General features: G+C 35.0%; 3 protein-coding genes across 3 annotated transcripts; 1 reads left to right on the top strand and 2 right to left on the bottom strand.

The window, feature by feature from the left end:
- Positions 1-2,550: 2,550 nt before the first annotated feature.
- Positions 2,551-5,175, top strand: LOC133680096 (cysteine protease RD19A-like). Its single transcript, XM_062102921.1, has 4 exons — positions 2,551-3,051; positions 3,350-3,469; positions 4,357-4,603; positions 4,705-5,175. Exons 1-4 carry the CDS (start codon positions 2,590-2,592, stop codon positions 4,980-4,982), a joined length of 1,107 nt encoding a protein of 368 aa, XP_061958905.1. The 5' UTR covers positions 2,551-2,589; the 3' UTR covers positions 4,983-5,175.
- Positions 5,176-6,059: 884 nt separating this feature from the next.
- Positions 6,060-13,606, bottom strand: LOC133680669 (V-type proton ATPase subunit a3-like). The gene is made up of 18 exons (XM_062103702.1): positions 13,283-13,606; positions 12,848-12,892; positions 12,498-12,620; positions 12,305-12,412; positions 11,706-11,816; positions 11,412-11,585; positions 10,531-10,668; positions 10,111-10,218; positions 9,902-10,009; positions 9,623-9,771; positions 8,717-8,870; positions 8,338-8,498; positions 8,015-8,221; positions 7,707-7,890; positions 7,530-7,613; positions 7,138-7,331; positions 6,765-6,824; positions 6,060-6,658 (listed from the first exon to the last, which is right to left on the bottom strand). Exons 1-18 carry the CDS (start codon positions 13,433-13,435, stop codon positions 6,454-6,456), a joined length of 2,466 nt encoding a protein of 821 aa, XP_061959686.1. The 5' UTR covers positions 13,436-13,606; the 3' UTR covers positions 6,060-6,453.
- A 2,043-nt stretch (positions 13,607-15,649) lies between these two features.
- LOC133679462 (DNA replication licensing factor MCM4) lies at positions 15,650-20,882 on the bottom strand. Its single transcript, XM_062102064.1, has 17 exons — positions 20,160-20,882; positions 19,913-20,041; positions 19,730-19,811; positions 19,412-19,544; positions 19,251-19,322; positions 19,015-19,143; positions 18,816-18,929; positions 18,484-18,696; positions 18,278-18,376; positions 17,753-17,913; positions 17,395-17,491; positions 17,161-17,322; positions 16,664-16,744; positions 16,496-16,574; positions 16,273-16,409; positions 16,138-16,191; positions 15,650-16,045 (listed from the first exon to the last, which is right to left on the bottom strand). Exons 1-17 carry the CDS (start codon positions 20,824-20,826, stop codon positions 15,971-15,973), a joined length of 2,484 nt encoding a protein of 827 aa, XP_061958048.1. The 5' UTR covers positions 20,827-20,882; the 3' UTR covers positions 15,650-15,970.
- Between the last annotated feature and the right edge of the window lie 4,372 nt (positions 20,883-25,254).

A 25,254-nucleotide genomic window follows, 5' to 3' on the forward strand; every position in this document is an offset into this window, starting at 1 on the left:
TTCACCAGACTCCTCCATGCCACGAATACCAAGTAACCCCCACCTAGCCAGTGCTTTGCTGCCTTCTTTATGCTAATCTCTCTCGAGTTTTTTTTTGAAATTTATCACTTAAATATTTTTTTTTTTTGAAAAAATGGCACAGTGTATAGAATATACAGAGAACTATGACAGTTTAGTTTAGAGAGTAGCAATCGAATTTCTCAGATCGTAAAATGATCTTATATAATTTACAATAAAAAATAAATAAATTAAATTCATGACAAAACTCTGATGATAATATCATTAATATTGTTAAAAAAGCTTTGATAAAATAAATTTAACAATATTAAAAAATATTAAAGATAAAAGGAGAGAATCAAAACGTGTCCTTTAAAAATAATAAAGCTCACTTGTATTTGAGTAATTCATGTGATTTATTTAAATATTATTAAATTTATTTCATCAAAATCTTTTTAATAATATTAGTATCATAATCGTCATAACTTCTTATTCCATTTTCTCCATGAAGGCAACTTTACTTTCTATAATAGCAGTGGCGGAGAGGGAGGGGGGGTTGGAAGGCCCCGGTTCCTGCAAAGAAATGCCTAAATATTTAATAAAAATAACTGATTTTTTTTCTTGACCCTCTAATTTATAATTTGGCTCCTTTTCTTTTTTATTTTTTTAGCTCCGCCCCTGTAGGACAATATCATGTTTATTTACGGGCTATCAACGTTTTAAACGATGAAAGGACAAGCCAATTATTCTATTTTCTTCCTTCTTTAAAATCTGTTTCTTTGTCGAATGTTTCCCATGTAAGAAACGTAACATGTATAACCGATATATATGTTAGCAACTTATAAGACACATAATCAAAACCAGTGGTGCACGTTTGGTAAAACCCGCCGAGTAAACGTAAGCCCTTCAAAAATTGTCTCAACCCCTGTTCGGAGAAAACCAAAAACATGAAGCTTTTGGGCTTTAAAACAGCTCGTGAATATACATACATATATCACGACATAACAATGTTCACATCGACTTGTGCAGCAGTGTTTTTTATTCTTCTTCTACTTTTGTGCAGTACTGAGAAACAACAGCGAGCTTCGAGTTGCGGGAGCAAAAGTAAACAAAAATAACTTTGACCATACATTATTATGTCATACCAGTAACCTGGAGGAATGAATAAATAGAGTACTGTGCACGGGGAGCATGGCAACCTGGAGGAACTTGGAAAACATGACTATGGAGAGCCATATCCATGCCCTTTTCCACTGCCCTAATGAAACTGCTTGTTTTGCTTCCGCTACACAGCAATGTCATTTCCAAAACCCAAACTAGAAGAAACAATGAAGAAGAAGAAGAAGAAGAGGAGCCCGGTACACCCATCTTGGTCTGCTTCCTTCGCCTCACCACTTTAATTTATCAGAGCTCAGCAACCATTTTTAGCTCATTAGGCTACATTTCTGCTGTTCTTATATCCGAGCCCTTTTATTGTAATCTAAACCAAAGGCCCAACAGCCATACCGAGCTCTTCGAAGTTCAGGCTGCATTTCGGATGTCGATAAAAAACTTTGGCCCTGTCACTGTGATCTAGAGTAAGTCCCCAAGGTTCTAAACCCAGTGAACAATTTAACTATTTAAGTAACATGTGATTTGAGTAAAGCATTACTAAATTCCAGCACCATACTCTGTTGATGATGTCTCACGCAGTAAATGCAATAGCTCCTCCTATTGTTTCAAGCTTGAGTCTAGAGAAAGTTGCATTTTTATTTTTTTATTGTAAATACAGGTGTGGGTATTTTACTTAGTTCTTGATTAATAATTAAACATAATTAGAGGAGACCAAGGTTGATGTCATAATACATCAACTAAACAAATCTTAAAGGTTAATAGATAATTAGTAAGGAGCATCCTATTTCATAATTCAATCAATTTAAACTTGGAGGCCAGCATTTATGAAAAATTAAGAATATTAACCTTGATTGAAATTAAAATACATCCACGAATACCTTTATTGTAAAAAACAAAATTATATAAAACACATGTAAACAAAACCCAGCCCAGACCAGCCCAGCGACTTTCCTGGACCAAAAGCCCATTCCCAAACTCCACGACAAACACACTTTTTATACCCAAATATATCCAGGACGTGACTGAAGAAACATAGATTAGCTTCCAACCAAAAAGCCGAACCTACCATTCAATCCAGCACTCAACTGCTACCACGTGTCCTTCTGCTATTGCCCATCCGCTGCCCTTTCTCCTTAAGCAAGCTCAAAAGGCAAAACCCACGTTACCGTCTGTTAGCTTTAAAGCACCGCCCATCTCCCTCTCTACGTATATTAGTACAATCGTATTTATACCATATTATCCGCCGTAGGGCCCACCCATTATAAAATTAAAAGTAGAGGGTCGAATTTGATCTAATCTAAACTAGAGACACGGGTATTGATACACGAGGGATGATATAATGAATCCACGTAATCTGTATCCCAATCCGTATCGGATTCGTATATTATACGTCTAACAATAACCAACAAACATGTATATTTTTCTATAAAAACCTCTCCTTTGCCAAGGCATCGCCATTACCTGATTTTCAATCCAACAATGTCTCTCAACCTCTCTCTCTTTCTCATCCTCTCTCTCTTCTTTATCTCCGCTATTTCTGCGGAGACATTCAACGGTGATGATTCCCTGATCAGACAAGTAGTTGAAGGTCAGGATGAATCATCATCAAACCTGTTGACCGCAGAGCAGCATCACTTCTCGCTATTCAAGAGAAAATTCAAGAAATCATACCTTTCACAAGAAGAGCATGATTACCGGTTTTCCGTATTCAAGTCTAATCTGAGACGCGCGGCGCGTCATCAGAAATTGGACCCAACAGCGAGTCATGGTGTGACTCAGTTCTCCGATTTGACTTCGGCTGAGTTTAGAAAGCAGGTTTTAGGCTTAAGGAAGTTGAGGTTGCCTAAGGATGCGAATACAGCTCCGATTTTGCCTACGAATGATTTGCCTGAGGATTTTGATTGGAGAGAGAAAGGAGCTGTTGGCCCTGTTAAAAATCAGGTTTTTTATGATTTGATTTTTTTTTTGTCTTATGATTGTTTGTTTGTGGGAAGTGGCTTTCTTGTCTTTTCTTGGTCGGTCAGACCTTTGTTACGCCATCCATGGGCTAGTGTGGAAATTTCTCTCAGAATATTCCATTATTTTTGTGTATATTTTTTCAGATTTTAGGCGGGGAAGTTACGTGTTGGCTTTCATTAATTTTTTAAAACTTCAGCCGTGATTTATGTTTATTGATGATTTTTTTTGGGGGGTTAAGGTTATTGATGATGATGTTGATTTTTTGATTTGTTGGGGTCAGGGTTCATGTGGGTCATGCTGGAGTTTTAGCACTACAGGAGCTTTGGAAGGCGCACATTTCCTTGCTACTGGAGAGCTTGTTAGCCTTAGCGAGCAGCAGCTTGTGGATTGCGATCATGAGGTATTTTATCCCAAGTTTTTTTTTTCGCAAATTAATTTAAGTTGTTTTTTAAAAATCATAAATATGTTTGGTTAGAAATAACATCTTAAATTATTTTTTTAGAAAATCGAGTAAAAAAATTAGGGGAATTAGCTCAATATTTCATTATATGTTAGATCTAATCTATCTCTACAAATTTAATTGCTTCCAATTTGTCTTTATATTTTTATTTCGTTCTCCAATAGATATTTTAGCACAATTCTAACATAATTTATTAAAAAAAATAATGAATTTTAACATCACGCGGTGTCAATTTGCATAAAATATCTTCTAGAATTAGGTTGGATGATGAACTATGATATAAAGATAAGTTGAAATAACTTAATAGGGTCAAATGCGAGACTAAAACTAAAATATAAGGATATGTTAGAGCTAATTTAACCTATGAATTTTAACTTACATCAACTTCTTTCTTGAGAAAAATTGTTTTGAGTCATTATTTATCAGCTATAATTCTAACTTAAAATCATTTTAACTTATTTTTCTCACAAGTTATTTATAAAAAGCAATTTTTGGATTATGACTTTAAGTCAAAAGTTATAATATAAAAGTTATAATTCTGGAAAGAAATTTATGAGTTGGCTGCATTCTTTTCATGTTGATAAGTTCATTCAATAACTAGGCATGCGCGGATTCAATATTTTCTAAATCCTGCAGTTCCCTGCTAATGGTTCATTGTATGCAGAGACTGGTTAATTTGTTGACATGATGCCTGGAAAGGATTTTCTTTTGATGAGAAATAAAGAAATGGAATGATTGTTTGGATAGCATGATGTGGCACACAAGTTGCTGCGCTTAGATATTTGTTGGTTACTTGTTCTCTAAATTAAGCCCGCGCCTGTGTGCAGTGTGATCCAGAGGAACCAGGTTCATGTGACTCTGGGTGCAATGGTGGGCTGATGAATAGTGCCTTTGAGTATACTCTCAAAGCTGGTGGTCTTATGCGTGAGGAAGACTATCCTTACACCGGTATGGATCGTGGTGCTTGCAAATTTGACAAGAACAAGGTTGCTGCTGGAGTGGCCAACTTTAGCGTGGTGTCCCTTGATGAAGATCAAATTGCTGCAAATCTTGTGAAAAACGGTCCCCTCGCAGGTAAATTGACTTGGTTTTCAGTGATTGAGCGATCAATTTTCTTTTGACGTCCGCAATTCTAGTATTTAGTTGTGGCTAACCCTTGCTGTGTTCTAATTCAGTGGCCATCAATGCTGTGTTCATGCAAACATACATTGGAGGAGTTTCATGCCCGTATATTTGCTCAAGGAGGTTGGATCATGGAGTGTTGCTGGTGGGATATGGTTCAGCTGGCTATGCTCCTGTCAGGATGAAGGAGAAGCCATACTGGATTATCAAGAACTCATGGGGAGAAAGCTGGGGCGAGAATGGATTCTACAAAATCTGCAGGGGTCGCAATATTTGCGGAGTAGACTCCATGGTCTCAACTGTTGCTGCCGTGCAGTCCAACTCCCTGTAGGGATATCCTTACTATGCTACCTTGTGGCTTTGTAAATAAGGATTTAACACTACAAGTTATATTTGCCCCCGCTTGAACTATCTGCCTGTCATACTCAACATCCAAAGCATGGGAATGGAGTTTCTTTGAAATTTCCCATGTCTTCGGTTTGCTAGAACAGCTACCCTAATATTATTTGTGTCTTCTGGCGAAACCCCACCTTTTTAAGATTTGCAATGTTTCTCTTATTTCATTTATTTTGCTGTCATGTCACCAAAGCGCTCGCGAACGAGCTCTACAACGCGACAGCATCCTCACGTTACTCGGTGGTTCATGTATTCTCACGGACACGGCCCAAATTTGAAAACTCATTCGTTGCTTGATAATGAGCAAAAAAATTGCCAACTGCGACTAAACAGTTAAATCATCAGATTCGAATGTTTGATGTTCCCAAGGACACTTATAATCATGTGATGGGCACGTCGGGAGGGAAACTTGATTTGAACAGATGCCATAAACCCTCCAAATGCCTCTGGTTGAAGCAAGCATATTAACGACCAGTGACACGATAGAAAATCGCAACTTAACTTCTTGTTGTTTGACGAGGAATGATGTGATTGGAAATGTGGATGTTTTTTAAAAATATTTTTAATTTAGAAATTTATTAAAATAATAATTTTTTAAAAAATATTAAAATACCAAATTTTAATCTAACAATAAAATTTTTAAAATTTATCCAGGATCCCAAATTACAAGCCTCACCTGCTTTTTAAAATGTTTTTATTAAAAAAATATGTTAAATATATATATATATATATATATATATATATATAATTTTAAAACAATAAAAAATAATTTAAAATAAAATATTAATTTTTTTAAAAAAAAGTACAGGGCCACACAAACAAGCAGCACCTCATCCTAAGGTCTGGTTCGGTTCTATTATTAAAATAACCAGCAGCGACGGGATTGTTGTCAAGTCCACAGTAAGATGATAATAAATAAATGTCTAAACCTATAAAGTTGAAGTCAGACTTGCTTTTAAAGATATTTTTTATTTAAAAATAAAATTATTTTTAATACCAACACACTAAAAAAACATAAAAAATTCAATTTTTATTTATTTTAAGAACTCCGCATAGTACAAGCAGATAAGTCTGGTTTTCCGCATACAGCTTTATTGTTTCTATCTGTCCACATACTAATAATAGTGGGAGTTTTAAATAAATCAAATAACCTTATTATTACACCTGGCAATAGCTGGCATCACATACATAAAGCAACTTCCTAGAAGGAAGCTGCCTGGTCCTTTCAATAACAAATAAGGATTGGACAAGCGAAGCAATGCTCCAAGAATAGAAGCTTTCCTCAAACTCCCCGCAACATACCAATGACCTCTCATCATGTTCAAATGAAAAAACCCAAACAAATCCATGCTCATACACAGTGGATTCCCGTCTTTGGCAGCAACTATGATTTTATATCAGAGCCATCATTCATCCTCATCATTTACCGAAGCAAATGAAAAGGGATAAAACTTGTAACCATCTCCCTCGTAGAATTTGTTTTGGAATTCCACCCAGTGCAGACGCAAGGCATGTAAGAAAGCACTAAGAGTTTCCATCACCAGCAACACACCGACGGTCGCGAAAATAAAGACGATGGCTCCAATAACAAGGATAAAAATATTGTGGTACCTGTGGCACATGCAAGGCACAATGTTAGCTAGCATCCAATTTGAGTATAGGTCATTGGTGTGTGGCGTTTATAATTCGAGCAGCATCATCACAAGTGTTAACATACCCCCAAGCAAGGAGAAGGACCTTCTCATAGAATACACTAGACAACTCCGAGTGCGCAAGACTGCAAAAAAAGATGCAACATAAAGCATACAATTAGCTCGCTAACTATCAAATAAAAAGACGATGACCTTTTAGGAAATATATAGAGAAATGACTACAGTGAACTGTGTGGGACCATATCGAGGGGTGGGATTCGACATCATTGAAAGGATAAGAAAGGAAACTTCCGTTTGCGCAGCTTTTATCAAGAGAATATATACAGTGCTCATCAAGAACAATCATGCATACAGAATTACACAAATTTTGAAATGTACCAGTTACATGCAAGATTGAATTCTAAATTTGTTGCATAGCTTCATTTCCTAATGGCATACCTGAGGGCCCATAAACGAAGATAGGAAGCTGTGTTTGAGACTGCTCCAAGTACAAACTCAATGGTATGTATCATCTGATGTACGAAAACTTCACTGAATTCAAATTCCTCGTGACCATGTGAATCATGGTTTGTCTCCAACTGAAGTGACTCCTCAGTGCTCTGAAGTGGTGTGTACGATTCACCTTGGTGCCTCTGGGAGAAACTTTACAATCAGAACCCATGGAAAGAGAGAAAGAAGTGCAATGCTCTTGTTTATTATTTGCAAGTGTGCATACATACACGCATACAAGAGAACGGGGTATAATGCTCTTGTTTATTATTTGCATGCATGCATATATATATAAACTTTAATCATATTGAGAAACTTGGGAGTTGAGAACAGTATCATACAGCTTCGTGTTGCTTCTTCAAAAGGAAAGGCTTTGGGAGCAGCATCCATGGTACCGACACAAGGGCCAATAGTAATAGCACAAGCTGAAAACCGAATATACAAAACGAATTAGTAGAATGGCTACATCTCATATACATGAAAGGTAAAGTAAAAGCCGGCAAAAAATACGACTCAACCTGCACAGTCTTTTGCCTAGGAAAAAGCTGATTTTCTCCCAACTCGTCTGTTGGACTCAGGAACATGTATATCATTACATGGTACAAGTCAGCTTGTGAACCAGTGGACCACTTCACAATGATAAGGAGTGATAAATAGCCAAACAAACTGTTTAAAAATATCATTTGGGGGATAAATTGGAACCTGAAAAATGCACGACAAATGTCACCCCTAGAGATACCATGCCATCTTTCAAACTCCAGCGAAAAAATTGAAATAAATTTAAAGATGCTGAAGCAGCCAGCATTCTAGTTTTTCCAAAACTTACCAGATATTCAAGCTGTTTTTAAAGTATGTTGCATTGAAATAACTCAATATGATTCCAAGGTTCATTTGAGCAACCCCAAGAAGGATTGACATTTTCATCTTCAGAGAGTTGAGAAAAGGCAGCTCACTGCGGCTGCCATGCCATACAGGATCTACACCAAATGGGTAAGTGGAGCGCACTTTTATCAAACCCTCTGTGGTAGCATCCCTGAAAAACAAATAGTTCGAAGGGGACTGAGAGTCTGAGACTGTCATATAAAAATTGAAAGAGCACACTAAATGAAGATTTTTGTAGCAGGTTTATAAAAGGTTTAAGGCATACACCTGCAAGAGAGATCACGGCATGCATATGCTGATGGAGCAAATAGTTCGAAGGGGACTGAGAAGAATTCATTATAGATAAGACCAGTGTAAATCGAGAAGAGTGCCATCATCAAAATAACATAACGACCACCAAAGGTCATTTCAGTGATATCTCCAAGTTTCTGATGCACAAAAGAAATATAATTATATTAGATGCTAACTGCAGGGAAGCACATAATCTAGAAAAACAAGCACACAAAAAATGGCAATCTTTAACAAAAAGTCAAATCCTGATAGTAAGAGAAGTCAACATTCAATGACTTTACAGAATAATGCAATAACCAAGCTAGACATAAAAGTTCAAAATGTCTGTCAACCATCAAAGATACCCAGAGATTACCTGGCCAGAAAGTTTCTTTTCCCTGATTATGAAGACTAATGTTGCGAGCAACATGCAAATTCCATGTCCCCAATCACCAAACATGACGGCAAAAAGAAAAGGGAATGTAACTATAGTGTACACACCAGGATTTGCTTCTTGATACTTTGCCACCCTGCCATCATGTAAAACCAAAGCATCTTTTTTGTATTTATTGATTTCATTTGAAGGATGAAAACCGGCAAACAGCAAATGAATGTTTGGGTGCACAAGCACACAAGCATCTTTGAGTCCATACATGCAAGCAAATGCTATATTTAACAGCAAACTATACATTGGGACTGTACAGAAAATAGGGAGGCATCTTACCTCATCATCTAACCAAATCTAATTATATGTAAAACTGAACCTATTCTATACATCAGGATTGTGCATATGCAGCTAGTTTAGATCATTTTACATGACATGGGACAAACACATGTGATGCCATTATCAATTTACATTAAGTAAACAGTGGTAAGATGTGCATTACTCCTACCTAAGTTGTTAATGGACTGGGATTTAGACCTAAGCCCAGTTGATCTGACCTAGTTCAGGGTTTATAAACCCTAAATTTCATGTCATTTGATTACTTTTAATCAGTTATTTCCGATGCATTCTTTATAGTTAGGAACGAATTAGAAATTTTATATTATTCAAGGAGTAACTACCAATAGTTACTTCATGAGAGTACTTTGAGGAGAGAGACAAACATGAAGATGAAAGAAGGTGACATGAATATCCATCTAGGCTCATATATATATATAAAATTCTCTCCCAGTAACATACAGCTAAATTTCATGATTTGAAAATAAGTTAAAGACGATAAATGGAAAAAAATCAAAACTAATTAGGCTACTTCAAGAATGGTCTTAGAGTGAAACTCACCCATATGCATCAACAATATCTTGAAAAGCAGAAGTAAACTTGTTTGTGCGAAAATATGTAGGTGGCAACTCTGTTGTATGCAAAACCTGGAAAATTGTTCCAACTTGTGAGTTGGAATCAAATGCAGCTCGCTGCAATGCATCCTGGATCTGCAGACATCAAGTTGAAACTTGTTTTATATGCAATCCAATGCAAGAGTTTCATAGCATGTATTAGTTCAGAAATAGGATTCAAGATCACCCAAAACATTCCCCATTAAAATTTAGCGTCAGGATTTACCTGCTTTGTACCAAAAACAGGACTCCACCCCTCAGCAACAAGACACTTCTTGGTCACATCAAGGCTGAGCATGTTCAAAGTGTGATAGATGGATTTCTCCTTCCTCACCTTCACCAGTTTGAAAAGATTGTTAATGACAGAACACGATATAAAGAGTGAAATTATCATATATGTACAATCAAAATGAGTTATTATAACTTTGAACAGACCAAAGTATTCCACTGCAAAAATTGATCACCAATAGTCTGCAACAAATGACTCCTGTGAAACAATCCTGCATCTATAGCAGCCTTCATCTCAGAGATTCTTCCTGAAACCTGAAATTTGAAATGGTTAAACATATCATACTCGATCAGAAAAAAAGGCACAACTTTTAATGGAAAACGCATAAAGCAATTGAAAAATGTCTGATCATAACAATCTCGATATATGGACAAAATGAAAGTTTAAGATGTTCGGAGGGAAATGAAAATATCAAGACTTGGAAAGAAGCATGCAGCAGCTTCCTGGATAAACAAAAGATAGAAAAGAAACAAGCAAGCAGCAGTGTGGCAAGACTTGAAAATAACAAAACTTGCAACTTGTCATTAAAACGAGAATGAAACACCTGACAAAAGCACAACACATACTTCGGAGATCATTTGAATTTGTTTTCCAAAATCCTCAGTGAAAGGGTAGCGATTTGCACCAAAAGCTTCACATATTTTTAGTATTTTGGTCTTTGCCTTCTCTCCCGAATAAAAGACAACATATACATTCTTCTCAACCTGTAGACATTCACAAGTCAGAAACAAACATATTAATGTGGTAGACAAAATTAGGTGACAATTGAATTCATTTTCTCCAAGAAGTCTACAATACATGCACTAAACAATTAATAAAGCATAGTATTAATGAATTTAAGATAACTCAACATAGTCCTTGCATTTTAACATAGCCCTTGCATTTTAAGTAGAAATCTAACAAAATATTCACTGCTGGATTCAAACGAACAAGTGATTCATTTACTAAAAATCAGGCAATTAGCAAGGTAAAATTAGTAATTGATTTGATTTGATTTTGATACTTTAAACAATTTACACGAAGAAATATCACGTCATCATAGAGCCAAAGCATTTAGTGAGCCTCTTCGATAGCTGCCTTCTAACAATCAGGACTGTATAAGTGTCTATACATCGTTAAAGAGAACACCATACAAACTTCTGATATATATCATACATGGCTGCCTATTTTAAGATAGCATGGGTGTGAGCAGTGCACAGGACTTGTACAAATGGGTGAAGAAGTTCGGTAACATTACATTAAGAGATTAAAATTGATAATTACAATTGAGCTAGAGTAACAGAGATGAAATGATTACAAGATGTGTAACTGCAGTTACCTTATTACCTTTTGTTTCTGTGTCATGGATACGTGAGTGTATCCGTGTAAGCAGCTTATTATCATGCTTATTGCTAAACAAAAGTTACATGAAGAATAAAATGTTCAGCAGAAATGCGACCAAACTGACCTTCTCTCCAGAAACAGGATCAACAACAGGTTCCTCAACAGCAGCCTGCCTGATGTACACATTGCCCCTAGTAGCACGAAATATAATTCTTTCAAATGGCATGGACTTTTCTTTGGGAACAAGGCCAGTGATAAACCCCAACTTTACTTGTTTTGATGACTCGTTCAATATTTCCTACAGAATAGCCAGTCAACTATTATAGTTACAAATACAAAAATGAGGATAAGTAACACTGGTGTACTAAAAAGAGGATAAAGTGACATTGATATGCTAACAAGTAGTTGGAACTCCTACTTTGTCCTCTAATAAAGGAGTATCTAGCGATTCTTCGCCAGTTTGTTGGGATTCCAATTCCTTTTGCAGAGCAGTTGCATTCCTAAGGGCAGAAGAGAAAAACTCACCAGCCTACAAGAAAAAAAATCATTGTCTTGATTATTACCCATACATAATTGAAGTTCTGATGAGAAAAGGTTCAAAGTAGGACCGTGCATGATTATGAAACAACTTCAAATTACGTAACGGCAGAATATGAAGTCCTTAAGACATAAAACCTAAAAAATGGATGCCTGTTACATAACATTGTATGACTTGATAAATGAAAAATGTATTGAGAGCAGACGTAAAATTAAACAAAATGGATGCCTGTTACATAACATTGCATGACTTAATAAATGAAAAGTGTATTAATAGCATTTTGACTTAAAATTCTATAACACCTGAGTTACACGCATCACAGGATCTACACAAGGAAATAACAGGAACTATGAAACTCCTGCAAAACCAATCATGACATGTCTAAAACTTATCATAAGTTCCAGCTTCTCCATGGTATATCAAACCATGCTAATACAAGAATGATTATCACTGGGCCACAACAGGAAAGAGAGCCATACCTTGTTGAGGACAAGCTTATATTCCACAAGCTCATTATAAGAGCGCTGTAATTTTTCATTATTTGCATTCATTTCAACCAGCTCTGCCTCGAGTTCCCCAAGTTTTACCTATGGCACCCAAAACCATGCAAAACAGTATGAGCCCTGACCCATCTAAAGCATTTCTAGCAGTATATTCGACTTTGTAGCATACCTCTAGGTCATCCACATCAATTTCAGTTTGTGCACCAGGCTTAGTCAAAGGTGTAATACCTGCCTTCACCATTTGCTCCTTGAAAAACCGTAGCTTCCGTGCCATCTCTCCAAATTTTTTGATCTTACAAGAAGAAAAAAATCAAAATTTCCACAGCTGAATCTCACTTCATTACCAGGCATAAAATGGATTCATGTAACTAATATCTAAGGTACTGAAAAAAAAAATTTCTACACTGGCAAATGCAATTAGATACTCATGGTAGTGATTAACAGGACCATATGCATTTAAAATTCTTCGTAAAATCAAAATACTCAAGAGCACAGAATGAACACGAAACATAAGCACACCTGAGCAGCATAAGTTCTCTGAAATGGACTCTTATCTGCATTGAGCTGCAAACAGAAAATAAGATCAGAATTAAAGCTGAATATCAATTATCAAATCAATCACATCACATTCTTTCACTAGCAATCCCAAAATAAACAATCTTTTAACTAAAAAACCAAAAACCCTAACAAAAACAAAATATAGGAGTTGTAGTCTCTATTGAACTCCAATTTATTCTCCATATAAGCAATAAGAGTTCACAAAATCACATTTCGAATTTCGATTTAGTTACGATTAAATTACAAATAAAAAAACATTACCATCTGCACTGAAAACAACAGAGAATAATAAGAAATCGAATTCAATAAATTAACAAAAAAAAAATCAACATCGGATGGAAGAAGACGGAGAGATAGACAAAATTAGAGGGCGAGGACAGAAGAATGTGTACGGACGTCTTTGAATTGGAGGAGACCGAGGTCGCCGAGATAAGAGACGGTGTGATGAGCAGATTCGATAGGGATAATAAGCTGCACCAATTGCATCGCTTCTGACCTGAACAGATCCATCGGCGGACAGCATCCTCCTCCTGCTCTTGCCTCCGCCATTTCCTCTCCTCTCCTTGATTCGATTTCTCTCTCTGTATCTCGCAACTCACAGAGATTGATTGAATTTATTTTTTTTTTAATTTACCGGCTTGGTGATTCAATCAGGTGAAATGATTTTTTTTAAGACGTGAGAGGACAGAATACAGAGGGAGGTGAGTGATGTCGTTTTTCCCTCTTCTATTTGCTTCTAAACTAGCTGCCACGTCCTTCCTTACATGATTTGGTTTGTTTACGATTCTGTCCTTGGGTTTTTTATACCTGTTGCGTAGTTTTTTTTTAATTAATTTTTTATATATTTAATAATATCCTGAAACATAAATGGAAATATAATTTCTAATATTTTACCATGTTATAAAAAATAAATTGAAAAATAATATATTAATATTTTAACTTAATTTTTCAATTTTATTAATGGAGTAGAAATTAAATATGATATATGAACAGATTAAAGAATAATAAAATTAAAAAAAATATTTATAAATTATTTTAAATAAAATAAATAGTAATTAAAAGAATAAAAATCAAATATGATAAATAAATTTTTAAAAAATATATATATAATTATATAAGTTATTTCAAATAAAATAAATAATAATAAAAAATAAGAACCAAATTTAAAATATAAGAAAAATTATTAAAAAATGACAAAACAAAAAAAAATAAACAGTAAAAAAATAAAGATCAAAATTTTAAAAAAACAATAATTTAAAATAAAATATATAATAATTAAAAAAATATTAATAAAATTTGATATAGTTAACAAATAATATTATATTTTTTTATTTTTTTAGAACTTTTGAAAAGTATATTTTATTCAAAATAAAAAAATATATTTTTTTAAATTAAGCTAAATTTTTGGGAAAAATATTTTTTATCAATTAATTTTTATAATAAAAAAAATATAAATTTTTTTTGAAAGAGTTGTAAGAAAACCACTTTTCATTGTATTTCACCTGTCTTTTGTTTTCCAGTAAGAAAATCCTACTTTAGGAAATTTCCTCGCAGTTTCGTCCTGAAGAACACACATGTTTCATCTACTTGTCCAGCACGTGTGGATTTCGAAATTATTTTCTAAAGAATGCTAGCTATTCATGTGAAACAGAATCGTTAATTATATACATTGTTAATACACGTGTAACTTCAAAGACAAACCAGCTTTTAGTGTGCGTTCAAAGGTGTGAGAAATTCAGTTGGTGTTTTATTAAAAAATTATTATTATTTTTATAGTTTTGATGTTCTAAATAAAATATATTGTTTTGATATATTTTTAAAAATATTTTAAAAAACACCGCTATGCACTTTCAAATACTCCTAATATTTTAATAGTTTTTATAGTTACAATTTAAAAAAATATATTAAAGAAAAAACTATAAATTATAGCTTTTTTTTTAGAAAAAGTTATAATGAGATGTATACAAATTTAATTTTCATGAAGAAAAAGTTTTAGTGAGATAAATATAAATTTAATATGTATTAATTAATTAAATATTTTTAAAACTATAGTTATAAAAAATTATAATTTCACTCGTAAGTATCACAGTACCAAAACAATCCTTAACATGGCCATGTAAGTTGCAAACCACCAGCATTGAAGTGGTGGATCACATGAGTCCAGCCATGAAAATGTTATCTGGGAAAATACAGCTCAAGTTTTTACTATGTATATCATTATTTTTATTTTTATTTTTTGCATTTTTATTACAATATTTTTTTTATTTTGTCCAGGACAGGACAATACAAGACACAGGCTGCTCAAACCCGTAATTGTAGGAGAAGAGGGAATGGATTGCCACAGAGCTACACTATAAACTTTCATCGGCATCTTTTCTGCTTGACTCTCTGTTTTTTCCTTTTTCTTTTCTCTATTTTTGTTTAACGACCATTGCATTTCTCTTTTTTTTTTTTTTTTTTGTAAAAAAAAGAAAAGAAAGGAAAGCTGTGTCATCATGTTATTTAATTCGAGAAAGGACAGAGCGATTAGCTCCAGTCATGGATCAAGTGGACAATAACTCCGTTAAATTTGTTATTTATTAGTTTTTTCTTTTTAATTATTAAATTGTAAAATTGGATCAAGATCAAGCAGCCTGGCGCATGCATCAGGTCCATTTCGTAATTCTACATCTATATCAACAAGATGAGGATTATGCCAGCTATTAAATTGAGACAGGGAGAAACAGGTCACACGATAAGAAACCCTTCAAAAACATCATGAAGATTAGAACACAGAGCAATCGCGTCCATCGAATTAACAGATTTGAAGAATCAATATATCATTAAGATATGGTGTCATAAACTACGTTAACCACTCAATAAGTCAATAGTCAAAATTATCAAAAGCATCTACAAGACTACAAGCATACTGCATTCTACTACTTTCCTAGTGATGCTGACAACTTCCAAATATACACCACGACAGGCCAAATATGTGGGATAATCCCATCAATAATGAAACTGCAAAACTTATTTCTCTTCTCAGTGTTTTAGCTGTATCATTTAGTTGTATCAATCAGACGAAGTCTGGTTCCTCCACTCTTACTATAGCCTCTTCACACTGTCACCATGGAGAACCACAAATCCCTCACTTGCCAGTGTTGCAACTGCACTTCTCAGCTGAAATACAAGGGGGGGAAACATGGGAGGGTCAACGATTTTCATTTTTGCAGGGCTGGGGGAGGGGGGAAGAGAGAGAGAGAGATTCTTACATCATGAAGGTGAACTTCAGCAAAAGAGCTCTGCTTCTTTAGCTCATCCAGCAACTGAATTATTGATTATGGGCATGCAAGTGTTAGCTATGGTTAAAATTAAATAACAATTTAAAGAACCTGCATACAGCATACCTCTAACAAGCGCATTGAGGGCCCTTCGAGCTGCATCTTATCCGTAATTATGCTGCGAGCAGCTGATGCAAGATTCTCTCTTCTCATCCTTTCGCTAGCTGAAACTCCAGTAGTAATGAGATCCATGTCAATAGTTCCTGTAGAAAAGAGAAGACATCATTTGAATGTTTCTGGCTAGGAAAATGAAGTTAAGAATCAAGGGGTGAAGCTAATAGAGAATTACCAGTGGAGTGATCTGTTGCTGATTGTTGCATTGCAACTTCCAGGAGCCGAAAGGCCTCTATCACATCATGCTTCTCAACCTGCAAGTACCAACACCAGACGACAAGTTCATAAATTCCATTCAAGATGAAACCACTTTTCCATTGATATCCATGAAGGAAATACTAACCAATTCTGAGAAACGTATCCGAGCCAGAGCCTCACTAAGGCGTATCAGACTTTCCATCTGCCTAGGTGTTGCTGTTATGACCTGTTAACATTTAAAATCAAGGAACATACAGAAACAATTTAAGAAATATGGATAAGTTAGAGACAAGGGCATAATTTAAAAAAGAAAAACATTTTTTCTTGAAAAAAATTATCAAAACAACTGTATGAGAAGCAGTTAAAGAGGAAGAAAATTTGACCAAATTAAAAAAGAACATATAAATGCAGTAATAAAAGGATCGAGAAATCTGGCTTAGTTGGGAATCTACTGAACTCTGTTCTCCAGGAAAGATTTTAATGCTATGTGAGTCAATTAATAATGTGTAGCGACCTACTTGTAAGAAATAAGAGCACTTGGAGAAATGACCAGGTAAGATCATACTAGGCATAAGGTAGCGTTAATGATCAATTCAGTTACACAGATTATTGAAGGATTAGAGGATAGAGTTAAGAGCAGACCTTTTTGCTACTGCCAGGGAAATTTCCTCTCCTCCTCATCTCAACATATCCTCGAGTCAACTCTTCAGCCGCTTCATCAGATAACTGTGGTTGAATATACTTTCGAGCATAGCTCACATATGCAGTTAATGTAGCAACGTCTAACACATCATGCACTGCACTCTGCAAGCAGAACAAATTTTCAGAGAATTGAAGACAGCTTCAAGTAACAAGGATTGCTAGAATTCACCATACCTCAGGATTCTCAAAGTGCAAAGAAACTATATGCTTGGCAAGGTGCCTGTCTGTATGTTCATCAGCCTTGTCAAGAATTAAGTATATCAAATCAAACCTAGAAAGCATCCACAATCAGTCATTCTAGCAACAGAAAGAACTTAATAGCATCAAATATCTTTCAGCAATTAGTACTTTAACACGGGCAATACTGACATATAACAGCTAAAACTAAGACATTTGGAAAAAAAACATTAAAAATGTATGATAATATTATATCAAATTCCATTGCGCAAAAGCAAGTCCATAGTCACATACATCTCAAAACTGCGAAGTATCCACTGCCTTAGTTGCATGACATACGGATAGTTTTCCTTACCTGGACAACAATGTGGGAGGAAGGTGTATGTTGTCAATCACAGACAGTCGAGGATTATAGCGTGAACCAATAGGATTTGCACAAGCCAATACTGAAGTTCTGGCATTGAGGGAAGCAATAATTCCAGCCTTTGCGATGGAAACAGTTTGCTGTTCCATCACCTGCAATAATTAGAAACTTTCATCACAAAAAATTGCAGGACATATTTAATTGAGATAATATGCTAGAAAGTCAAATGCAAAGAGTATGTTTAAGTGATGATTTTCTATTCTATTCTTCTGCCAAAAAATATCCATATTTACCTGGATATTTTATGGAGAAAGGAAATCCCTCTCTCAGTCATAAGCATTTAAACTCTGAAAACTGACACATAAAAAACCTAAAAAAAACATACGAGACAAGAATAAAAATGTACTTGTTATTGTTCCCTGTTGCCAACATTTTTGCAGAGGTCTGTGTTTGTTATTTAACAGAAAACTTCTTTTATATGACTGAAAAATCTGGAGAAAGGAAAACACGACCAACCTCATGTAACATGCTTCTTGCATTTTCAGACATCTTGTCAAATTCATCAATACAGCAGATGCCTCTGTCACTTAAAACAAGTGCTCCACTCTCCAGAACCTACAAGATTACATCATCAATATCAACATCTCACATAAAGGCACATATATTCTAGATCTAGCTGGTTTATTAAAAAATAGAAGGATTGTATAAAAAGAGTTTCGTACTGTTTCCCCTGTTTCAGGATCTTTGCTGACATAGGCAGTCAAACCAACAGCAGAGCTTCCCCTTCCACTGGTGTAGATGCCACGGGGAGATAACTTGTGTATGTATTGAAGCAGCTGAGACTTGCTTGTTCCAGGATCACCAACAAGCAGGATATTTATATCACCACGGAAGCTAGCACCAGATGGCAACTTCAAGGCATTCCCTCCAAAGAGCTGCATTTTGAGCAATACATTAACAATTGTTATTGAAGTGGATTTAAGAAGTGCAAAATTGTACAGCATCCATACCAGTAGGGATGAAGAAGTGCATCAAGTCAAACTTATACAAGTACCTGGCAAAGAAGACCTCTTTTAACATCATCAAGCTCCCATATATTTGGTGCCAAGGACCTGATCAGTCTGTCATATATATCAGGCTGTCTCGACAGCTTTTTCAATTGCTCTATCTGCAATTGCAATACAAGAATGTGATCTTGGCTGAAAAACACATAAAAGACTTTTCCAGTAAAGAAAAATGCAATATTAACACACCTTCGCTTCATCAAAATGGAAATCTTCCTCAATCCTACGTGAAGCATTACCATTATCAACATCCATGGGATCCTCAGCCAACATTCTTGACTTGTCAGTTTTCTTTATATGAAGACAGTCTACATAAGTCTGCAATGAAAAGAAATAGTTTATGGCATTAGGATCTCACCATCCCTAGAGAGCTTGAAGAGGCCTCAACCCATTTAACGGAAAAAAAGGAAAAAGAAAGCGCATACCTTGAATAATGATTTAACAGTTCGCTGTGTTGGCCCAACTCTCACACTCATGGCCCTATAAATCCCAGTAACCTATTCAAAGAAAGAAAAGCGTGAGAAACATAGAACTTTCAGGAATTTCTTTCCTTCTAGTCAGACAATATCATGCGGTCTGGTCTCACCTCAATTCTATCACCTGGCTTTCCAGCATCCACCAACTTGTCATGCATCAACAAGCTCACTGTGTGAGGTGTTCCTCCATCGGGGATTTCATCCGGTGTCTCCTGGAGTCTCACAATCTGCTTATCGGCAAACCTGGTGTTTGGAGCAAGAACAGTTAATTAAAATACGTTTGTGAGACAATAGTTCTCACTCCTTATTGGGAAAAATATTTCAAATGCCATGGCTTAATCTAATAACTAGTGATAATGCGCTTTAATCCTTAAAAGTAAAGCAAGTTTCAAACTCTCAGATAAGCAAAACAACTAAAATGAAATTACCTGCACCGGTTGTGAACTAGTGACATGGAATTCTTAGCTAGACATTCTTGCTTTAAGCATGCTGTAGGTTCACTTATACGTCCTGATAACATTCGGAAACATTCAACAAACAATCAAAAACTCATTGAAAACAACGAACATATTACACAAGTGACCCAACTAGCAACAGCTCACTACGATTACCTCTGTCCACAACAACTGGGTCAGATAAGTACCCACACACAATGCATTTAAATACTGCTTCCCTAATCTCAGGTATGATTGAACTGCATCGAATAATCATTCCCTTCAACGACACCATCTTCTCAATATCTAACCAAAAAATTCCACCAAAACTAAATCAAAATCTTCAAAAAAAAACCCCGCAATCAAAATCAAACAAAACCACTAATATTCAATAAAAGCACAAAAGAAAAAAGAGATGAATTACCAGAAGGGTTGAGATTTCGCATAGTTGTGGAACTCTTGAGATTAAAAATCCTGACTTGCACATGTTTTTCAAACAATGGCTGAATCAAACTAACAATGTCCATCAAAACAATATCGAAAATAGCCAAAACCTCGAGGGGATACCGGACCATTTTCCCATACAGTTCAACATCATAATCAAACACGTCATGTGCGTCCACATCAAGCCACTCTCCTTCCATCTCCAACACCCCATGTATCCCTTTCATATACTTTCCTTCCTCATAAATCTCACTCCCTTGACTCTGCCCGTCCCTAAAATGCTTCAAGAACATCTGAATTGCAGCCTTCACATCCTGCACACTGATATTCGTCCCCCAAACAAACGTCGGTGTGGCCTCATCGATGTCATCTCCGGCATCGGATGAGAGTGGGGGGCCGCCATCAGATGATGGGGTTGAAACGTGATGGCGCGTGCGGTGGGGGGTTGTGGTTGGGGTTGATTCTGAAGTGGCGAAGCGTGATTGGTTGGTTGGCGGGGTGTTGTAAGGTAGAGGTGTGGTGGACCGGCGTCTGCGCCGGGTTCTTGTGGCCGGAGAAGAATATGTGTTGCCGATTGGACTCGATGCAAATTCATCGGGTGATGAGGGGCCGTTGTTGTTGCGGCCTGGAGAGGAGTCGGAAGCCATAGATGCAGAGAGAGGATTTTTTTCTGTGGAGGAAATGGGTTTGGAGGGAAAGATTTGGTGGTTTCTTTTTGTGTGGGAGGGGGGGGGTTGATTTGGCGGGAGACGGGTCTTGTTTTCGCGCCAGATTTATCGTGGGCTTGATGGGTTTTATTAAGGTTAAAACTGGGAGGCCCAATTATGAACGATGGTCAGTTTTTGTGGGGGTTTGTTTCTGTGTATTGGGCCTAGATTTGAAATAATAGGCCCAGTATGAGAATTCCAGTCGATTTTACGAAATTACCACCTATTTTTCTTTATATACATTTTTACTTTAATCATTGAGCATAGCTAACTTCCTAATTTTATTTGTGTGTACATGTAATATGAGTTGCAACAAGATGATTAAGGTATAATTAAAAGCAGACTGGTAGAGAAAACGTTTAATTAAGAAAAATCTTTCCAGTAATTTTTCTGAAGGGAATAACAAGTGATCATAAATAACAAGATTAAGAGGCCATATTCAACAATTACTTTGCGATGCATAAAAAATATTTTTTATTTAGGTGGATTTCAGTATAAATCACATTATTAAAACCATTAATTAATTTATTCATCTGCACAATTAATACCTAAAAAGGGTTGATCAGCAACCTAGCTAGCAATTAAATTAAGTTCATCGATAGCCATGTTGGTGCTTAATTAGGTAAGAATTTGCAGCATTAATACTTGACTGTTAGCAATCAACATCCATTGACTTGAAAGGATAAACTTGAATAGCCTGTTTTTCACTAAACAAAAGGATAAACTTGGCATGAAAGTTCACTTAGCCATAAAACCTGTCTTAAATTTTAGTTTCAGCATAATGTTTTTTAAAATTATTTTTTATTTAAAAATATATCAAAATAATTTTATTTTTTTAATTTTTGATATCAATATATTAAAATTATTAAAAATATTTTAAAAAATTAATTTAATATTTTTTCTTGTTGAATATAACTAGATACAGTTTTAAACATAAAAAACAAATAACATTCTTTAGAGTTCTACAAAACTTCAGGATCCGGTAAAGATTTCTTATGGACGTTCAGACCAATATACATCGAGCACTATGTATAGAAAAAAAGACAGGCAAACTAAATACAGTCATGTTGATTTGAAAGGCATCGACACTGAAATGTATAAAAGAAGGTTGACCATTAGCTTGTTCTTGCCACTTAAACGTGCTTTAACTCAAGATAATGATGGCAGGCTGCCAAATATCGCTGTTCATCTGCATCTATAAACAGCAGCAGAGATGCTAACTAATGCCATCATTTTTCTTTTTCTTAATTTCCTTTTCTTTCTTTTTTTTCGTCTATATATATAGAAAACAAAAGTTGCCGGTTCAATGAATATATAAATTGAACAAGACCATAAAAGTTGGCTAGCAGCTCATCAGATAGATAAACCAACTATTTATTCAGAAAATGGCCCTGTCACATAACTGGATTAAGAGACAACTAGAATCTGCTTCCCCATTCTTTGCTCTGAAGAAAGCGGACAACAAAAACAAGAAATAGATGGCTGGATGCATGATGTTGTTACCGCAGATTAATCTCTATACTAAAATATATGATGGTTGATACAGAATCGAAGATTGCCTGCCATGAAATTAAATGCACACTATTACGTTCAAAATTACATCCAGATACCAGTAAGCCAATTTTACCATGAAATGTGCACTGGTAAAACCTGCATGGTCTTCGAAATACCAAGAGAAAAGAAAAACACTTCAAGAAAAAATTGCAAGTACAGTTTAATCTGTTTTGATCTTCTTCTTTTTTCTTTTGTAAGTCTGCTTCTGTCATGTTTGCAAGCGTCCAGGTTAATTACTCCTGCAACTTCATCTGCAAAGAAAGATAAAAATCTACCACTTACCTCTTATCTATTGCTATGACTGCTACGTACACTGTTAGGTTGAAATGATAGAAAAATATAATCCTTTCATGTGGGGATATTTCGTGTGATTGCATACTGATCTTCAGGTATAGTATACTAAAAATTGTTGAATATGTTATTTAAAAAAACTTACAATTTTTGAAAGAATTTTGAGTTCTAAAAGAATAGCTGTTGAATTTGATAAACATAGGCATAGAATAGCATCCATTAATTTATGCACCTTGAGAACACAGGCATGGAACAGCACAGAATGAGGATATTACGTATTGGATTCATGATGGGTATAAAAATTAGACGAGGGGGTTTCTTACGATGCTTAAAAATACAATAAAACAACATTTAAATTTAATTTAATCAATTTTACTAGTTTATAGGCTGTTTGTGTAGCTGTCTGCAATCATGATCTTGGTATTTCATGCGTATATATATGTAAATGATTTTTTTTTTGTTTTATCAACGATCACATGTACATGCATTGTGTTTTACAAAGATATCGCGTAGCATTTAATTAAGCCAAAGCATCAAAGCACACCCTTTTTCTTTTCTCATGAATACTTACTTTCTATTATAAACATAACTTTTTTTGACGACTTAATTACAAATCATAGAAAGAGTATGATATGAACAAAGCAAGCTGACTTATAATAAATTTTGATATATGAAAAAGAAAACATTAACCTTAAAGACTGGTGAATATATATATAGTGATGGAATTACAGCATTTAAATACAAGGATTGTACGTAGTTTCTTGCATTTTTTTTTTTTGAATATGTAGTGATGGAATTTTTACTAATGAGGAAATAAAATTACAATGATCCTGGTCTGATCATATCTCGTCATATTCTTAATTAAACTATGAACCTGTTTTGAGAGTTTATAGCTATCAAAATGATTTTTCTTGAAAAAATATTAAATTAATTTTTTATGGTTTTAATATATGTGTTGATATCAAAAATATAAAAAAATTAAAAATATATATTATTAATATATTTTTAATTAAAAATTACTTTTAAAAAAATCTCTACAAGTACGGCATTACCTGATACATGAACTATAAATTGAGCAAAGCATTGATTCGAAGCAAAGAATCCGGGATGATATTATTCTAGATGTAATTTCCTCCGTACGTACAAGGTCTGATTTCTTAATGAAATATGATTTTGCTTCAATAATAATAATAATAATAATACAAAGCATTCTGAGACAATAGGAAACAACCTAGCTACAGCCCCAACAAGAAAAAATGCACCGCAGGACAGTACATGCATTCCCATCCCAGATGATGCCTAGCGAAAAGGAGGTTCTTCATATATATCTTTGCACCACAATATTAGTAATGGAAAAGATGTCCCATCTTCTACTTCTCAATTAATAAAATAAAAGGCTGGTGCATAATTTTTTTAGCTGATCATCGCGAATAAGATCTCTTGTTCGAGAAAAAGAAAAAGGGCTAAAGAACAACATATTCTCCTTGGGGCCGGATGGTTATATATATATGATATTTCTCAGGGCACGCAGGTCGTGATAAAGGTTGTTACCATAATCTAATGCGATAAAAACAGCATTGGATCGAACCACCTGATCAAATGTCTTTTGTCCCATACAAATTGCTGGAAATCTTCCATGAGAAGTCATTTCTTTACACGCAGAAGATTTTAAAAAACTTCCTTTCCCATGACTATATCGGGAAAACCATTTACAGGCCCTTTCTGGGCGAGAATCCACTTATGAATTTCTTAGAAAGGTTTATTCCAGGCACAGCATCTACACTATAAATATTAGAGCTAGCCATTCATGACTTTTGTACCATGGTTCCTTTTCCAAGTACAAAGGATATATTCGAGTGGTTGTGTCACTGAGAGTATCAATCTTTTCGTATAGTTAAGTATATGATTGTTTCCTCAGCATTATATAGAAAACCTATAGGTAGCTAAACATGAGCTTATGTAGTGCTTTCATATAAAAGGCATCATCTCCAAAATCTCCCAAAGATGCCTACCTAATCGTTTTATGGTTTAATAAGTATCAAGCCTTAGGGTTTAGCTTACGCTTTAGTGATAGTGTGATTCTGATTCCCTCCTCCTCCTCCAAAAAAATAGAAAGAAAAAAAAACATTGCAATTAATATACATAATATATAACTATGCCAATGAAATAAGCATTTTTCCTTCTTTCTGCTGTCTGTAATTGTTATTCAAGAAAACAACTAAAAGCAGATGACAAGCACTATTGTGTTTTTATTTTGCTTAGTTTATGTTTCAAGTGGATAGGTGTGTTTTCCTGAATATTTTGGGTCTGATGCCCATGCATTGGTGACACAACTATATATATATATATATATATATATATATATATATATATATAAGCCTGTAGAACTTATCTTAATTAATTAAATCTTTGTAGCCTCTCTAAACATACAAAGAAGCAGATATAGTCCAGCTTGAGGCCGGCAAAGAAACGGATAAACTGGAAAAAGTAGCTTCGAAGTTCGTAAACAACTGAAGGAGATCG

This window comes from Populus nigra, chromosome 19 (assembly GCF_951802175.1).
Source record: "Populus nigra chromosome 19, ddPopNigr1.1, whole genome shotgun sequence".
Taxonomy (NCBI): Eukaryota; Viridiplantae; Streptophyta; class Magnoliopsida; order Malpighiales; family Salicaceae; genus Populus; species Populus nigra.

What these genes read in the sequence shown, in the direction of transcription:
- LOC133679462 (XM_062102064.1), bottom strand. Translation starts at nt 20,826, where the DNA reads ATGGCTTCCGACTCCTCTCCAGGCCGCAACAACAACGGCCCCTCATCA. An exon ending in CCTCCCACATTGTTGTCCAG is followed by an intron (nt 17,492 to 17,752) that starts GTAAGGAAAACT and finishes GATGCTTTCTAG; the next exon opens with GTTTGATTTGATATACTTAA. An exon ending in GGATACGTTTCTCAGAATTG is followed by an intron (nt 16,575 to 16,663) that starts GTTAGTATTTCC and finishes TGGTACTTGCAG; the next exon opens with GTTGAGAAGCATGATGTGAT.
- LOC133680669 (XM_062103702.1), bottom strand. Translation starts at nt 13,435, where the DNA reads ATGGCGGAGGCAAGAGCAGGAGGAGGATGCTGTCCGCCGATGGATCTG. An exon ending in AGAGAACTTATGCTGCTCAG is followed by an intron (nt 12,621 to 12,847) that starts GTGTGCTTATGT and finishes TCTTCTTGTAAG; the next exon opens with ATCAAAAAATTTGGAGAGAT. An exon ending in TGCCGTGATCTCTCTTGCAG is followed by an intron (nt 8,222 to 8,337) that starts GTGTATGCCTTA and finishes TTTGTTTTTCAG; the next exon opens with GGATGCTACCACAGAGGGTT.
- LOC133680096 (XM_062102921.1), top strand. Translation starts at nt 2,590, where the DNA reads ATGTCTCTCAACCTCTCTCTCTTTCTCATCCTCTCTCTCTTCTTTATC. An exon ending in TTGGCCCTGTTAAAAATCAG is followed by an intron (nt 3,052 to 3,349) that starts GTTTTTTATGAT and finishes TGTTGGGGTCAG; the next exon opens with GGTTCATGTGGGTCATGCTG. An exon ending in TTGTGGATTGCGATCATGAG is followed by an intron (nt 3,470 to 4,356) that starts GTATTTTATCCC and finishes GCCTGTGTGCAG; the next exon opens with TGTGATCCAGAGGAACCAGG.